This window comes from Procambarus clarkii, chromosome 44, assembly GCF_040958095.1.
Source record: "Procambarus clarkii isolate CNS0578487 chromosome 44, FALCON_Pclarkii_2.0, whole genome shotgun sequence".
In the NCBI taxonomy this organism is placed as follows: domain Eukaryota; kingdom Metazoa; phylum Arthropoda; class Malacostraca; order Decapoda; family Cambaridae; genus Procambarus; species Procambarus clarkii.
The window spans coordinates 29,962,565-29,981,863 of record NC_091193.1 but is presented as its reverse complement, the minus strand read 5'-3'; the positions used below and the strand labels follow the sequence as shown (position 1 = coordinate 29,981,863).

General features: G+C 40.7%; 1 protein-coding gene across 3 annotated transcripts in view; it reads right to left on the bottom strand.

Moving 5' to 3' along the window:
• LOC123745440 (glucose-fructose oxidoreductase domain-containing protein 1) overlaps nucleotides 1-19,299 on the bottom strand; it is a 169,264-nt gene that overhangs the window by 77,303 nt on the left and 72,662 nt on the right. For 2 of the 3 annotated variants that reach the window (XM_045726019.2, XM_069300872.1), the window contains exons 3-4: nucleotides 9,697-9,834; nucleotides 2,416-3,213 (exon numbers count right to left, since the gene is read on the bottom strand). In XM_045726019.2, the coding sequence (XP_045581975.1) occupies nucleotides 2,416-3,213; nucleotides 9,697-9,834 (936 nt within the window). Of the gene's footprint in view, nucleotides 1-1,591; nucleotides 3,214-9,696; nucleotides 9,835-19,299 lie in introns of those variants that run through there. The other variant, XM_045726017.2, reaches the window with a different exon arrangement.

Below are 19,299 nucleotides of genomic sequence, written 5' to 3'. Positions count from 1 at the left end.
ATAAAGGCGCGTATTTTAAAACTAGTCCCATGTTAATAGATGAATAACTGGAATTTTAACAAATATTTTAATTTTGGAAGCTCATCATCACAAAATTATTTATATCTTTCCAGTGTTCTGACATAAATGTTTGTGTTACTTCTTTCATTTTGGTATCAAATTGTTCGTAATGTAAAGGCACACATTTTAAAACTAGTCCCAAAATAATAGAATAATAAATAGAATTTTAACAAATATTTAAAAATTTTGACCAAAAACATATTTATAATCTTTCAAGTGTTCTGATATCAAATTTCGTGTTACATCTTTCATTTTGGTATCAAATTGTGCGCACTCTAAAGGCGCTTATTTTGAAATTATCCCAAAGTCGATCGGATAAAAAATGAATTTTATACAAATATTTTTGTATTGGACACGAGCGCTGTCCACTGCTAGGACTCAAGAGAAAAAAAAATGGACGTGATCGGTGTCCACAGCGAGCGATAGTGTTAATAAATGACGAAGGGACATCCTCTACTCTACATCAACATACCATTTTCATGTTTACAAATGATCTCCTGTTTTTCCTCTATGGTCATCCTCACATGTGTTTTCTTAAGTTGAACCTTACCACTGACTTTCTTGGGACCCATGGCGGGATATATAATATTTACTTTTATGTTAAAAAAATAAAAAAAGCAGAAAAATAATTAAATTCTTTACAAGCACGATCGTCACTAGGCGGGCGGTTCTGGTAAACTGAGGCGGGATTGGCCGTACCACCAGGAACCACACGATTGGTTGACCCATAAGCGTATCAACAAAGTCGTTAGTCGAGGCAAAGGTCGTAAGTCGAGTCACATTTTTCGACAAAATTTACGTCGTAACTCAAAAATTCATAAGTAAGGGCAGTCGTAATTTGAGGTGCCACTGTATATTTGTTTTTTTTACACTACCATGTTTTATCTTCTATTCAGCTCAAGTTTAGCTAAACTCTCACTGTTATATTAATATCTTGTTGTTTTTGACCCAAAACTATCTTGATATTATAATTTAAAGTATCTATTAGTATCTGGCTTTGGTGGTTTCCTATTTATTAACTATGTTTCATATTATATTCACTAAATGTATTTCATTCTGCTTTATTAAGGAGTTAGTCAGCCTACTATGGCATTACATCCTGGGAAGGGTCAGTAATTAAACCCTAGAAGACTTCAATATAAGCCTAACATGTATATATATGCACTGGCTACCTGTCCCCCTGAGACAATGAATTTTTATTATTATTCAAAACATTTTTTCCAGTTTAAGCTCTGATGATGAAACACAACAGCTCAGAAATGTTATCAAATCTACAAGATACAATTACAGTATGTTTTTGTTTTTATATTTAATATGTATTGTTAAGTACTTGTGTAGCTACAGTTATTCAGCTCATGGAACCATCATGGGAATATGTTACTCAAGTATGCACAAAATACTCCAGAAAACTTACTCTTTTAGAATTAATTCTCCCAAAAACAAGAGAACAAACATTTGGTATACAGTATTAATGTACAGGATGCATGCTTATTGCAGAGCAATGTATCAATAAGTAAAAGCAAAAACTGAGTATAAAATCATTAAACTATATTATTTCATGTACATTCCCCTACTGCCTTACAATTATTTCAGCTATTAACACCATTAAAGCTAAAGAAATAAAGCTAATGTTACTTATAAAGCTTCATGTATGACTAAACCGAAGAAAGTATAAATACCTACATTGGTATAGTCTGAAGATAAAAATCCACTTTGAGAGAATTGCTTGTTTAAGAAAATGTGACTTATATTTGGTTGGAAAAAAATTCACCAAATAATTCTGTAGACAAAATTGACACTTGCTTACACACACACACACAGTATTGTGTGCTAAATTAATCTTCTCAAAGCAAGATAAGCCATTCCTTAACAAATACTTCATAAACAAAAAGCAATAGTGTATCTTTAAAGGTATACATTGATAAAAAAAAGCAAGCCACATCATCTTCTTGTGTTGGAGAGCACAGCTATAACTAAAATAAACATTTAAAGTAATGCCTAGAATACTGCAATTTTATGTCTTCCTTTGCAATTACTGAAACACAAATATTTACATTTTAAGATTGCATTACCATCCATACTAAGCCCTGTTTATAGAAATACTCTGAGACAGTAATCTCTACCCCATTAATGCACAAGACCATATAAAGCAATAAGATACCCCCCAAAAATATTTTAGTGTTTGGTAGCAAAGCTCCACGGGAGGTGGGACTCCGTACTGGTCACCTTACGTTGAGGAGGAGGTCTGTTAGTCGGAGCTTGAGAAAGTGCATCCAAAGAGCTCATATTAATGTTAGGGAGGTTAAGGCGGGTCATTAAAGGATTCAGTTCATTCTCATCATTGGCTACTGTTACCTGCTCCCACTGACGGCTGGCTGATGAAAGTTTGATTGCATCGATGACAGCTTGAACATACTGGCCATCCTCAAAGGTGGCAGCACTTGATACAGGCTCTTTCAACCAACCATGTTCCCCATCTCCTGTTGCAAAAGCTTCTTTGAGAGCTCCAACCAACCTGAAGAGTCCTTGAAGATAAGGCTGTGGTAATAGGGAGTTGATCCTTGCACTATTGTTCTTGTTTGTGAGATGAGCCACATCATCTGGGCCCTCATGAAGTAGCTCTTCCTTTTCTGTAACATTGCTCTGAGCATAGAGGTTAGCTCCACGGACGACCAATCTTCCCCGACTGCCGCATACAACCACTTCCTGAATGAAACCTCCTGCCATGTGACTATTAAGGGTAGCTGTTACACAAGCTCCACCATCTAAAATCATTTGGAAGCTGCAAAAGTCATCACTATCAATCCATCGAATTCCATTTATTTTTTCGGTGCTTTTTGTAAAAGTGCGCATCATGCCGTGAACGCGATTAGCTCGCTGTCCCGTAACAAAAGAGACAATATCAATGATGTGACTACCAACCATAGTCAAAATACCCCCACCCATTAAATGACTGCACATCCAGTCAAACTGATTTCCGATCATGCTGCCACAATGTACCCTCACGTCGCAGACATTGACTATGCCTACATAACCTGCTTCAATCTGCCGCTTCATGTGTACAAATGCTGGGAGAAATCGAAGTCCGTGGGATATGACAGAAATGAGAGATGGGTAGTACTGAGCAGCATGCACCATCTTCAGCACCTCCAACTGAAAAAAAAAAGCATACATACACTAAGGTCACAACCATGACAAATATATTACTGTAGATTCATAACTCATTACATTTCTCTTGTTGTATTGGTAAACATTCAAATAAATTGAAATATATAAAATAAACTCAATACAGTAGTACTCGAAATGGTTTAATTGCATGAGAGCCGTCAAGGGAGATATCCCTTGGCCAACATATTTGAAAAAATTAACATATGGTGTAAACGAGCACAGAAGATGGTTACCTTGAGGGTTACCTTGAGGTGATTCTGGGGCTCAGCAACCCCGCGGCCCGGTCATTGAACAGGCCTCCTCGTTGCTGGACTGATCAACCAGGCTGTTGGACGAGGCTGCTTGCAGCCTGACGTATGAGTCACAGCCTGGTTGATCAGATATCCTTAGGACATGTTTGTCAAGTTCTCTCTTGAACACTGTGAGGGGTCGGCCAGTTATGCCCCTCATGTGTAGTGGAAGTGTGTTGAACAGTCTCGGACCTCTGATGTTGATAGAGTTCTCTCTCAGGGTACCTGTTGCACCTCTACTCTTCAATGGGGGTATTCTGCACATCCTGCCATGCCTTCTGGTCTCATGTGCTGTTATTTCTGTGTGCAGATTTGGGACCAGCCCCTCTACTATTTTCCATGTGTAAATTATTATGTATCTCTCCCGCCTGCGCTCAAGAGAATACAGATTTAGGCTCTATAGTCGGTCCCAATAGTTTAGATGTTTTACTGAGTGGATTCTAGCAGTAAAGGTTCTCTGCACGCTCTCCAGGTCAGCAATTTCTCCAGCTTTGAAAAGGGCTGTCATTGTGCAGCAGTATTTCATTCTAGAGAGCACTAGCGTCTAAAAGTATCATCATCGGTATAGCATCTCTAGTGTGAAAGGTTCTTGTTATCCAACCTGTCATTTTTCTTGCAGTTGTGACGGCTACTTTATTGTGTTCTTTAAATGTAAGGTCTTCCGACATCAGTACACCCAAATCCTTTACATTGCCTTTCCGTTCTAAGTTATGATTTGACTGCGTTTTGTACATGATTTCCGTTTTTATATTTTCATTTTTTCCATAGCACATGAGCTGAAACTTATCTTCATTAAACACCATATTATATTCTGTAGCCCATAGAAAGACCTGATTTACATCTGATTGGAGGTTTGCCGTGTCCTCTATGTTGTCTACTCTCATAAACATCCTAGTGTCAACTGCAAAGAATGATACAGTACTATAGGTTGTGTCTTTGTCTATGTCTGATATGAAGATGAGAAAAAATACTGGAGCAAGCACAGTACCCTGGAGGACTGAGCTTTTTACGGTTGATGGTCCGGATTTTATTTTGTTGACTATTGCACATTGGGTTCTATTAGTCAGGAAATTGTAGATCCATCTGTCTATTTTTCTGGAAATTCCTTTTGAACGCATTTTATGTGCAATAACACCATGGTCACATTTGTCGAAAGCTTTTGCGAAATCTGTGTAAATTACATCAGCGTTTTGTTTGTCTTCTATAGCATCTAATGCCATATCATAGTGGTCCAGCAACTGTGATAGGCAAGAGCGCCCTGTTTTGAAACTATGTCGTCCAGGGTTATGGAGATGCTGTGATTCCATGTATTTTGTGATCTTACTTCTTAGCACTCTCTCAAAGATTTTTATGATGTGTGATGTTAGTGCTATTGATCTGTAATTTTTTGCCTCTGCCTTATTTCCTCCTTTATGAAGTGGTGCTATTTCTGCTGTTTTTAATATGTCAGGGATAATGCCAGTATCTAAGCTTTGTCTCCAAAGAATATGAAGGGTCTGCAATAGCAGTTTTTTACAGCTCTTGATGAATATATAGTTCCAAGAATCCGGGCCTGGTGCAGAGTGCATAGGCATCCTGTCCATGGCTTCTTCAAAATACAGTGGGGATAGGGTGGCATCTGATATATGATTTGATGTTGGTATCATATCCATGAAAAATTCATTTGGGTTATTAATCTTCAGTGTGTTTAGTGGCTCGCTGAAAACAGAGTCATACTGATTCCTCAGTATTTCGCTCATTTCTTTGTTGTCATCTGTGAAAGTTCCATCTCCCTTTCGCAGGGGCCCGATACTAGATGTGGTTTTTGATCTTGATGTGGTTTGCAAACAAAAGATGCAATGCAAACCTGGTGTATAATAAATACTGCGTATTGTATGGTGATTACAAGGGATGTAATGAATACAGTACTGTATTGGGTGGTGTAAATAAATAGATACCAATATACAGTACAACCTCGAGTCAACGTACCCTGATTCAACAAATCTCCGGCTAGTTCTCACACTTTTCAGGCCGGATTCACTCACCCGGTTCGATGAACAGTGGTTCGCTGAAGCGTGGGATGTTCGGATTTGCTTATGACGTCGAGACAGAGTTCACAGACTGGTGGAAAACTTTCCCATTCTATCACAGATTACAATTAAAAATTCCTTCATATGACAAGTTGGATCACACAAGTGGATCACACAAGTGGATCACACAAGTGGACCACAAGTGGCCCACAAGCTTAAGATGTTAGGACAGTCCACAAGCTTAAGATGTTAGGACAGTCCACAAGCTTAAGATGTTAGGACAGTCCACAAGCTCACAATGTTAGGACCGAGTTCACAGTGTGGTGGAAAACTTTCACATTCCATCACAGGTTACAATTAATAATTCCTTCATATGACAAGTTGGATCACACAAGTGGACTACATAAGTGGACCACACAAATGGACCACACAAATGGACCACACAAGTGGACCACACAAGTGGACCCCAAGTGGTCCACAAACTTATAATGTTGGGACAGTTCACAGTGGTGGAAAACTTTTGCATTCTATCACAGATTACAATTAATAATTCCTTCATATGATTAATTATGTGGTGAGAAAGCCTCAGGAAGACGAGGTCTCTTTCCTGCCAGGATATGGGAATCCCAGAAATTCTACGCTAGAAGTTCTAGTTGCTATTGTAACCGAGATGGAGCAGCCTATTAGAACCAATCACAGTTAAGCAAGATGATGATGTCATGCAAGGAGAGCACAAGGGTTAACCAAGACAGGTCACTTTATGCCCAAGAGACACGGAGGTCACACATCTGTCACCTGCCGCTTCATCACTGCTGGATAGATATCGTTAACCTAAGCTTCTAAGCAGAACTAATTACAGTAAAAAGAAGAATAGGGCAGTATCCAGTAGTGAGTGACCCCAGGAGCTGACCTCATTCCCAGCAGTTTCTTTAGGGCGAAGCAAAAGAAAGATGAGAGAGAAAGGACATCTCGGCGACTTTGGGATTGGACCTAACATACGAAGTTTTTTTGGTCATCAGGAAGAACGACTGCTTGCAGAGGTATAGATGCACCAGGCACCCGCAACTAGTTCCACTCTGAAACAACTCGAGTTTAAAAAGTAGTTAAAGTAGTATAGCAGCAAAAGTAGTTATTAGCAGCTGGCACTGCCTGCCACTGCCTTCTTCGTCTCATCACGCTTCTGTCTGTGCCACTGCTACACTGCATAATCCCAACACACTCTGCTTTTGCTCTACTTACTACCTATCTATCATGCATTGCCTTATCACTTTTACTTCTAAAGAAATAGTAAAAAAACAGTATTGAATGTAATGAAACGCCAGTTTCTGGGCGAGTTCTGGAGGCACCCTGAAGCTAGCTAACTGATTAAATGCAATACTGCTTGGAGCCATCAGTCGCAGAGTTATCATATGCCTACTGGGGACCAGAGCTAGAACCTAGCCCCCTCACCGAGGGGCTGGAAGCAATAGTTCATGAACATTTTACATTTAAAGTTTATCATCTTGCCATCGACCAGGAGAGCACCCAGTATGTAAAGGTAGGTGAATCATAACCTAGCCCCCTCACCGAGGGGCTGGAAGCAATAGTTCATGAACATTTTACATTTAAAGTTTATCATCTTGCCATCGACCAGGAGAACACCCAGTATGTAAAGGTAGGTGAATCATAACAAGCTACTGCAACTACTGCCTGGTTGAAAAATGTGACCTACACCTTCAAAATATCAAAACAACTTCCCCATAAAGAAAATGAACAGCCAAAACTTTGTCCAACTAATCCCTAACTTGTTAGCTACATCTCCTCCCCACCCACTGGAGGGAAGAGGGAGCCGAACTGCCACCAGCCTGTCCTTATTAAGACTACAGTACTCAATAGCTCGGTCGATAGAACTTCTGCTGCACATGCGTGGGGTCCATGGTTCGAGTATTCTAGAGCTAAGGTGAATGGAAAAGCCAATCTATATTGTCTTATAGTAATTTTGAGTCTTTCAAATATACTACCAACCCTTTTAGTGAATCGTCTGTAAAAATACTGTAGTATAAATGGAAGTTAAATCAATACAGTACTTTAACCACTGGACTGCGGTTAAGAGAAAAACTCGAAGAAATAACTCTTAAGAAAAAAACTTGCAGAGAAAACTTAGTCGGTGGGAAACTGCACCAACCGAGAAAAATCTTTTTGATTTTTCGTAACCATTCAAAATGTGCGAAATTTGGTTAGTTGTGTACGAAATGGACTCTTAGGACCTCCAGTGAGAGGTTATCTTGAGGTTATCTTGAGATGATTTCGGGGCTTTTTAGTGTCCCCGCGGCCCGGTCCTTGACCAGGCCTCCACCCCCAGGAAGCCGCCCGTGACAGCTGACTAACTCCCAGGTACCTATTTACTGCTAGGTAACAGGGGCATTCAGGGTGAAAGAAACTTTGCCCATTTGTTTCTGCCTCGTGCGGGAATCGAACCCGCGCCACAGAATTACGAGTCCTGCGCGCTATCCACCAGGCTACGAGGTCCCTTCGAGGCTACGAGGAGAGGCAGCCATCTTGAAAAAAATTCCCAGAATGTCCTAGGGCTGCTGGCTGAATGAGCAACTATGGGTAGCGCACGCACCACTGGCTCCCAAACACCTGTCCGACGCGGTGTTGAAATATCGCGCGCTATCGATAAAATTCAAACCTTATTGTTTGAAGAACATAAGGGTCATGATACTGGTGAAGCTAGGCGCAATAAGGACCTAGCACATATGTCAGATGCAAGTGATACCGCACCTATGAGGACAATACAGCAAGCTTATTGGCAGCTCAGTTGTAGTGCTGAGCACCATCCTTGCCCACCTATGCCATCTCCAATTTATATAGATGATACTTAGATGAAACGTTTTCTGCGTTCAGTGATGATGCATCTGATACAAGTAGCATAGATGAACAGTGTTAGTGGCTTCCATGGTGGTGCTTTCCATAGATATTTACAAGAATAGCTGAATCACTTCTAGATTGACTGACACTCTTTGAGGCTGGCTGAATCTCTTTTAGATTGACGGACACTCTTCAAGGGTGGCTGAATCTCTTACTGAGTGGGACCTTACAAAGCGATCTTTTCAATACTACCTTACAAATTTATCTTTTCCTATAATCTTTTCAATACTACCTTATGCTGGAGGAGCCGGTCGGAGCGAGCGAGGGAGCCGGTTGGCTGAGCGGACAGCACGCTGGACTTGTGATCCTGTGGTTCTGGGTTCGATCCCAGGCGCCGGCGAGAAACAATGGGCAGAGTTTCTTTCACCCTATGCTCCTGTTACCTAGCAGTAAAATAGGTACCTGGGTGTTAGTCAGCTGTCACGGGCTGCTTCCTGGGGGTGGAGGCCTGGTCGAGGACCGGGCCGCGGAGACACTAAAGCCCCGAAATCATCTCAAGAAGATGCTTTACAAGCTTGGCTACATACAACCTACAAGTACTAAAGCCAAGGGTGTATGTGAGTGCGTTATTTGCAAGCACACAGAACGAACAAATGGTAAGCGAAAATCTATCTGTACTTGGTGCAGCGAGAGCGAAGTCGCGCTGTGCACCATGGACTACTTCGTTCATTATTACTCAATTCCGAGGTACTGAGTGTGTAATACAGTGTGTTACTGTGTAGTGTGTGAAACTGTACATATTGTAATTTTAATGAATTTTGAACAATAATATTTGGACAATAAGCATTTATTGTGAACACATTACGGACACATGCATCACAGTACCATGGAACATTATGAGTTTTACTTACACATATTGTAAAGGACACAAATATGCATCATATAAGATAAAAAAAATAAAACTGCATTGGAAATACATAGAACAAATAATTGAAAATATATTTGTGGCAACATGTGGTGCTTGAATGGCCTGCGCAACTGTGTCTGGGCGTGTCACGCACAGGCAACCAGCCCCTGATGACGTCACAGCGCATCTTGTCTATGTCCCCACTGCCAAAGTAAGTGGAATTTGGTATTTATTTTTACATAGACATGTTCAGGAAAGGGAATTTATCATTTTACAACGAAAAAAGAATTTTTGGGGAACACTTGATTTCACGCGCACAGCGGGAATTTCACAATAAACTCGGCGCATCACAGTGGTTAACACAATATGAAGCTATTTGCTATTGTTGTTAAATGTCATCAATATTACTTACCTGACAGAGACCAGCTGGTCTGTCACACAGAACATGCTTGCCAATGCCAAGGGCTTTGACAGCAATTTGGGCATGAAGATCTGGTTGACAAATTATAAACACCAAGTCGACATCTTTCCGAAGTAGCACATCATCAACCTGAATTAAAAATTAAGAAAAAATAAATAAAAGACAAATAAGGTAGAAAACATGTTTCTTGAAGCTCTTGTCTTGATTATTTATTGGGCTAGTATACCTCAAGATCTGAGCAGGCTGATTTGACAAATACAGGGTGTAATAATTACAGAACGAATAATGCGAACAGACAGCAAAGGCATAGGATCCAGAAAGGAGAGCGAGGGAGAAAGTTCAGGCATGAAGGAAGCAGTGACAGATAGTTTCTCATTAAAGTTAGTAGTCTCAGCAAATTTAGGTGTAAAGGTGTGACCATGTGTAATTACCTAAGTGTAATTACCTAAGTGTAGTTACAGGATGAGAGCCACACTCATGGTGTCCCGTCTTCCCAGCACTCTTTGTCATATAACGCTTTGAAACTACTGACGGTCTTGGCCTCCACCACCTTCTCACTTAACTTGTTCCAACCGTCTACCACTCTATTTGCGAAGGTGAATTTTCTTATATTTCTTCGGCATCTGTGTTAGCTAGTTTAAATCTATGACCTCTTGTTCTTGAAGTGCCAGGTCTCAGGAAATCTTCCCTGTCAATTTTATCAATTCCTGTTACTATTTTGTATGTAGTGATCATATCACCTCTTTTTCTTCTGTCTTCTAGTTTTAGCATGTTTAATGCTTCTAACCTCTCCTCTAACCTCCTCGTGTGTAATTATCTAAGTGTTGTTACAGGATGAGAGCTATGCTCGTGGTGTTCTGTCTTCCCAGTACTCTTTGTCATTTAACACTTTGAAACTACTGACAGTTTTGGCCGCCACCACCTTCTCACTTACTATAGACACTCGATTACCCGGGATTCGAATATGCGGAAAACGCCCTTATACGGCCAAAATCATGAATGGATAAAGGTATCTCAATATCCGGCCAAAATGTCCATAGGAGCCAGAAAATCAGGTATTTGTCCAGATAAAATATCTGGGCCGGTTAACTTGCTGCCGATATTGCACTATCTGGACAGTCAGCCGGACAAGGAGTGAATTGTCCGGATATGAAAGCTAGGCCGCGGGCCGTACCATATTAATCCCGTACGGCTGTGGCTCGAGGTGCATGGTATAAGAGGGGGTGGGGTGGATGGGTCGTGTTGGGAGAGAGGGAAGCGTTGGGAGGGACCACCTGGGGGGATAAGGGGAATGTGGAGTGGCCTATACACTACAGTACAGGAATTACCATTAATTTTAGAACAATTCATCATAGCCAAAATCATAAGAAATACTAGTAATTATGTAATAAAAAATACTATACTGTACGTTTCCTAAAAACAATTTGCACACGCTGAAGTTGCCTTAAAAAATAGTGATTTTTTTTTTCCTCCTGGCGGCCTACATAACGTGCCTCCTCACTGCCCCGACTGGACCCGTCCAGGCCTGGTCAAGCCATGTGTTCTCGTTCTTCGTGTTATACCACAGTGCCTCGCCATTAGTGAAATATTTTTTTAAATAACTTTTTTATTTCATAGTAACTTTAAACATTTTTGGCCAAGACTATGTCTGGTAGCAGCATCAATCTTTCTGGAGTGTTAAGAGGAAGAAGGTTGTCCTAACAATTAGGGACAAGTTACGTGTTATACAACTTTGTGAACATGGCCGGTCGACCTCAAGTGTTGCCAAGGAATTTAATATAGGCACTAGTACTGTTTCTGATATAAGGAAACAAAAAGAAAAAGAAATACATTTCAACCAGTGAGAGTGAAGGTGCAAGCACTAGCAAAGGATATGGTAGAAAAACTTTGAAAAATTCTACGTATGTACAGTTGGATGAGGCTGTGTACAAATGGTTTGCTGAGCACTGCACAGCTAGCATGACAATTCGCAGCCCAGAAACACAAAATGCTGCAAACAGGTTTGCAGCAAGCCTTGGAATAGAGGATTTACAAGCTAGTGAAGAGTGGGTTGCAAGGTTCAAAGGGAGGCACAATATGTGAAGAGGAAAATTGTCAGTGAAAAATTGAGCGCAAATACAAGCAGTGTAGAACCATTTAAATATAAATTAAAAACATACATTTTGGCAAATAATTTATATTCTTATCAAATATATAATGCAGATGAAACTGGGCTGTATTGGAGGAGTTTACCAGAAAAAAACTCTAGCTATGAGGAGTGAGGGTTGTGTGCCAGGCCGTACGTAAGGTTAACAAGGACAGGCTGTCAGCCATGATGTGTGCGAATGCTGATGGTACAGACAGAATTATGTGTGCAATTGTTGGTAAATCAAAGAAACCAAGAGCCTTGCAACATTGCTTGGACAGACTGCCTGTGAAATATTATAACTCAAAGAATGCATGGTTTACACAGGAGATCTTTCTTTCCTGGTTTCATGATGTGTTCTGCAGGGAAGTTCGTGAGAATCAAGTTAAGAAACTCAAAGTAAGGCCAAGCGAAGTTTGGGCTTTGCTGCTGCTTGATAATGTGCCTGCCCACCCCAAAATTGACACGTTAACCTCACAAGATGGCAAGATAACGTGTATGGCACTTCCTCCTAACACAACCTCTCTCATCCAGCCTATGGATCAGGGGATACAAGACACTGTACACTGACAACATCACACACTAATATTTTTACCACTTCGGACATCAGCTTTGGATGTTTCGCATATGTGTACGTGTTCAATATTAAAACGACAACGTAATGCTATTAACAATTAAAATCTTCTACTTAACAGGCACATAGTTATTAAATGAAGTTTAATGATGTAATAGATATAATCCGGAGTTGGTAAGGACGCCGCCCGTCAGCATAAAAACAACACACCCGAATGCCCACAAACACAATACAACGCACAAAACACAACACTTCTGTCAGTTTTTGGATAAATATCTTTTACATTTATTATGCGATAGATATACTTGTATATAACAATAACTATTATAGGTAAGCACCTAATATTTAATATTAACCCTTTAACTGCGCAATGCGCCTGCAGGCCCAGGCTTCAGGTGCGCAATGCGCCTCCGGGTATTTGTATTTTTCACGTTCCATTCAAAACTTCTGCGGCTACATGGGGTTCACATCAGCTTCCTCAGGGCTCTTGTAAACAGACGCCATCTTTAAAAAAAATCGTGGGCCACATTCTCAGGTGTGGGAGCCTCAGTAGTGAGTGAGCAACCAAGGCTGGCGCTCGCAGCATGAGCGCACAGCACTGCTGTTCAGCGTGTGACTACAGCATCGCCTAATAATGTCATAATATATATATAACCTGTATTATTTAGCCATGATAGTATTATAGAAGAGCCTGAGTGTGATAATGACTGGGTACAATGTTCAAATATCAGTGATTCAATGCTGTTCACAATGTTCACAGCGCTAGCCACAGCACCACAGCATTATTTCGTCCATCTAGGAATCTTCAAACGACTTTTTAGGTTCCTTTTCAAAATAAACTTGTGGTTAATTATTCATTAACAGGAATTAGTGATCAAGATTGTGATTATAATTAGCGTTGAGCGTAGTATTGTGGAAGGAGGAATTGTGGTGAGGGAGGGAGAGAATTGAGGTACCCTCACTGTGTGGCAGCCACTCTTGTTTTGCTCACCATACTAGCTTCGTGGTTTGCTATGGGGAACACACATGTACATGGGTATATACAGTGTGTGTATGTATATAGTGTAATAACAGCAACAGGAGTATGTTGAGAGGAGCTAAGAACATAAGAACAAAGGTAACTGCAGAAGGCCTATTGGCGCATACGAGGCAGTTGCTGTTGGCCCATACGAGGCAGTTGCTGTTGGCCCATACGAGGCAGCTCCTATTGGCCCATACGAGGCAGCTCCTATTGGCCCATACGAGGCAGCTCCTATTGGCCCATACAAGGCAGCTGGTACGCGATGTTCTGAATGTGTTGATGGTAAATGTATATAGTGTGTGACAGTGTATAGTGTGTACATATGTTGTATATATACATAAATGAACATGAAACATTGGTGTGAATAACTGTATGATGGGAGGGGCAAAGTTGGCGAATACAATGTTGGAGAAGTGAGGGAAGGGCTGGCTGGGTGTGGCAGCTCTCACTCGCGGTGTTCTGAATGTGTTGATGGTGAATGTATATAGTGTGTGACAGTGTATAGTCTGTAAATAGATTGTATATATACATATAAATTAGCATGATACATGGTAAATATGTGCAACATGTGTGTACACAAGTGTCATGCACGTAACACAGTATCCTTGGACAGTACAGATGTTTTACTGCCATAATATAGTGTACGTGTTCATTATACATAGGATTAGCACATAAAAACAAATAAAATGTATTTGGAACTGTGCGCAAAAAATGAATAAAAATATATTCACAGCAACTCGCACGCCCCGCCCCGGGCGCCCCACCGGCCCCGGGAGCTTACTGCACGGGAGCACAGGGAATGATGATGTCACACGCCACCTTATGGACCCCATAGCAGCCAAAGTAAGTACAATTTCGAAATTTCGTTGCTATACCCATATACAGGGAGGGGTTTTTGACACTTTCAGAACTAAAAAGATTTTTTTCCCGAGAATTTATTTCTTGCGCACTGGGGGGTGTCATTTATTATTGGCCGCGCAGTTAAAGGGTTAATCAATAAAAACGAAGTCAGAAGCCACACGCCTGTCTGTACATGTCTTTTGTGTAAAAGTAATTTGGGCGCTCATGTACTTGTGCACTTGCTGGCGTTAACAACTGTTCTCGCTTATAAGCATTAGAATTAAACAAACGAATTTAGTTATTCATTTATATACAAGAAGATACATTTTCTCGAGAGAGTACATAACATTGGTGTTCTTACATTGTTTTTAAGCTACTAACTCGCAAAGGCTTTCGGGCATTTCTAGATCTGCCCAAAACCTGCCCATTTATCTTTACCATTTACCAATAATAATACAGTATCCACTCATTTTAACGGCCTATATGGGGTTGTACCCTGGTCGTTATTTCTGGAGCTCCGTTATTTCCGAAGTTAAGTCGGATCGGGTAATTTTTCAAGTAACATTCAGGTAGGATATATTTTATACTGTATAAAATTAAATAAAGTTCATTGCGTAATTGCGTTCCAATTTAGTGCCACGCCGACGATTAAGCCAGCTGGTGGCTGCTGCATGGATGATGTGTGAACACGGTCTGATCAAGTCCAGATGGGTGGGAAAAAATTGGTTCATTCCTTTGTATTGCAAAATATTTCGTGTATCAATCAGTGATTAATATTTTCTCAATAAAATTTTAGAGATGTGTTTTGTTTTCCCCTGAACAGTGCAGGTAATGTATTTTTAATGTTATGACACAGGCTGTGGCGGCCAGGCCATAACAATGGCGATCGAGCCTTGTCACTGAGAGCTAGCCAAGACAAAATATTTTGAGCTCACCTTTTCTTTGCTAATGATAGAATATACATTTGCAGAGATTAATATGTAGCTTTTGTTGAAAAAACTATGTTGTAATACTATAATAAAATTGGTAAATTGACTTACTTTTAATGAAGCTGAAGATTACGAAGCTGTGAAGATTACGTCATCCTCTGCAGCGCTTGTTTTATATTGTTCAGTACTGTATACAGGGTACATACAGTATGTACACTTATTTTTAGCCATTCACTTCACACAACAGCTAGCCTTACTACTAATTCACATGAGTTCTAATTCTATTTCACAATTGAAAATTATTTCTACTGTATATTTACACTGTACAGTATCTTTTTGTCAAGGCTTAAATAATCATTAACACTTACAATACTGTACTCTATCAACACTTCTTACAGTAATTTATATGCCTTTCAATCATATTTTATATCATTAGTGGAGGCTACACGACTTTTGATGGGAATTCAGCATCAGCGGGTGCAACATGGCTTGTAGAGCATTCGTTGCTGGCGGATGCTCCATGACTTGTCGATGGAAATTCTGCATCGGCGAGTGCAGCATATCTTGCAGAGCATTCGTTGCTGGCAGAAGCTGCACAACTTGTCGATGGGAATTCAGCATCGGCGGGTGCAGCATAGCTTGCAGAGCATTCGTTGCCGGTGGAGGCTGCACGACTTGTCGATGGGAATTCAGCATCGGCGGATGCAGCATGGCTTGCAGAGCATTCGTTGCCGGCAGAGGATGCACAACTTGTCGATGGGAATTCAGCATTGGGGGTGCAGCATAGCTTGCAGAACATTCGTTTCCGGTGGAGGCTGCACAACTTGTCAAGGGGAATTCAGCATCGGTGGGTGCAGCATAGCTTGCAGAGCATTCGTTGCTGGCGGAGGCTGCACGACTTGTTGATGGGAATTCAGCATCGGCGGGTGCAGCATGGCTTGTAGGGCACTCGCTGCCAGCGGATGCTGCATGACTTGTTGAATTCCCAGTGGGTGCTTTCACGAACCGTTGAAATCATGAATTTATCTATTTTTGTCTGAATCTGATTTTCACTGGCTAAAATTCTGAGACATTGCTCTCAGCCGCGCGAGTTCACAGTAAACAATGCAGTCACATGGCCACGCGCAGTACATTCTAGGTCCGTGGGAAAAAAAATATCTATTGCCTATACTATAAAAGGTATTTAATAAGAAAACAAAGAATTTTGCTTAATAACAATTGTTTTAAAATATTTTATTAACAATAATTTAGAATTTTCTTCATAAAACTGAATCATTTTAAAAGAAAGTTATGATTTAATATACCACTCTGGACGATCAAGGTTGGTGGCTTGGTCGCCATGTGAGGGGGTGCCGATGCCAAAACAAACCCAATACCGACCGTCGGTAATATCGACCACCAGACCGGTATACGAGGCTCCAGATACCGATCTCCCAAACCGGTCGTTATTACCGGCAGATCAGTATAAAAGAGATCGTTAAATTGAGTGGATACTGTATTAACCCTCAAACCGCGCATATCATATATAAATGATATCAGTGACAAAACCGAAACCGCGCACATCATTTATATATGATTTTGTGTCTAGCGCTATAATTTAAACGCCCCGCCTGGGATAGGGGCAGCTATAGTACAGCCACGACCGATAGTTGCCAGATGCCACCTAGAAAAAAAATCCAGGCCAACATTCTTGGGTGTTACAGCATCAATATTGAGCAAGCCACCAAGGCTGGCGCACGCAGCACGAGCTCACAGCACCGCTGTTCAGCTTGTGACCACAGCATCGCCTACAAATACCATAATATATATGATACTGCTATTATTTAGCAGTGATAGTATTACTGAAGCCCCCCTGACTGTGATAAAACTGACCAGGATTCTGATAATAGCAGGACTGTGGTGATATTTAGCGCTGTGCTCCATGGAGGGAGGAGTAAGGCTGTGGGAGGGAGGGTTGTGGCGTCGTTTTCTGACTGTGTGGGGCCACCATTTATTGACTGCACTCACCATACCAGCTTAGTGGTTCGATATGGTGAACACAAATGTAGATACTTATATATAACGTGTGTATAGTGTGAGATAACAGCGAGAGGAGTAGGTTGGGAGCCGCCATTTTGGTGAGGGAGGAGCGTCGTCTGCACGACTTGGCATGTTGTTTACTGATGGCCACTATGGTCTTTGGGCACCTTACCAGCTTATTTGTTCAGGTATGGTGAATAAAACAGGTAGATACTTATATATAATGTGTGTATATAGCGTAATAACACCACAAACAATATTGTTGAAGGACAAATATTAGTGTGTCTGGCCTCGAGGGCAGCCGCTGATCAGCTGACTGTGTGAGTAGCTACGTCTTATGGCCTTTACTCACCATACAAGCTTAGATGTACAGTTATGGTGAAGAAAACATGTAAATACGTAGATATAACGTCTGTGTATAGTGAATAAATACAGAAAAAGTATTGTGGGAGGTGAATGAGGGTGAGTGAGGTGGTGTTGAGGGAGGGAGTGGCAGTGAGTGGCTCACTGGTGTTTGGCGGTCACTTCTCGTTGCTTTTTGACTCACAAGACCAACTTAGTAGTTCGTTATGGTGTACAAAACATGCAGATACTTATATATAACCTGTGTATACAGTGTAACAACAGCAAAACTATTTGTTTATTGTTTTATGAACATAATAATTGAATCACTAATATGCACACCATAATTTTGAGTTCAGCGATGGTTCACACATTTTATAATATAAATATACCACAATTCACTGTATGGAATAATATTACTGCAAAAAAACTAAGAAAAAATCAATCAGAGACATTGAAATAATTAGGTAATAATATATTTGTGGCAACTGCCGTCTGACAGCTCGGGCAGAGTAGACCTCGTCTGGCGAAGGCTCTGCCAAGACCCCTTTGCCACACTTCCCTACCCTAAGACCCCTTTGCCACACTTCCCTACCCTATTGCGGCTAAAATATGCCACCTTCGATTTTTTTGTTATTTTTTCCGTGATCAGGGAACAAAAATGAACACTTCTATAAGACAAAAGAATTTTGTTTATTTTTTTTTGTTGCGCCTGTGGGTGTGAATTCCATTTGGGCCCCTAGCGGTTTGAGGGTTAATAGTTATTTATTTACAAGATGGTACAATGGGTTTGTGAGATTACATAATATTGGTATTTGTACATATTTGCAAAAGTCACTAACACGCACAGTGTTTCGGGTGAAGTTGCATATCATAAATACTAAAATAATAAATACTCATAAATAAAAAACCAGCGTTGAATGTACAGTACAACCTCGATTCAACGTACCCCGATTCAACGAATCTCCGGCTAGTTCGTACACTTTTCAGGCCGAATTTACTCACCCGGTTCGACGAACAATGGTTCGCCGAAGCGAGGGATGTTCGGATTTGCTTACGATGTCCAGACAAGAGTTCACAGACTGGTGGAAAACTTTCCCATTCTATAACAGATTACAATCAATAATTCTCTCATATGACAAGTTGGATCACACAAGTGGATCACACAAGTGGACCACACAAATGGACCACACATGTGGACCACAAGTGGTCCACAAGCTTACGATTTTGGGACAGAGTTCACAGAGTGGTGGAAAACTTTCTCATTCTATCACAGATTACAATTAATAATTCCTTCATAAGAAGTTGGATCACACAAGTGAACCATATGAACCAAACACCAGCCAAAATGGTCCACACAAACACCAGCCAAAATGGTCCACACAAACACCAGCCAGTGATCCACACAAGTGAACAACTGAGTTTCCATGATTTTCGTTCACTGATTTGGGGCACACGTATCTTTGTACATTAATTTAAAGGATGAAGCGTGATTACCTAGCTACATGTGGTAAAATCTCCTTATAGACATTTTCTGTGATGAAACAAGATGAGTGAGGGTGGACAGATAAGAGAATACTATACTGTAAACCTCACTTTACAGTGAGGTTTCACTCACTTTCGTCTGTGTGTCTTCATAGTTCAGTGACCCATGACTTTTGAAAGTTTCATATTAATAAATAATTTCTAAAACCAGTGTTTTAATAGCTTTTTATTATCCTAATTAAACTAAACTAAATAAAAC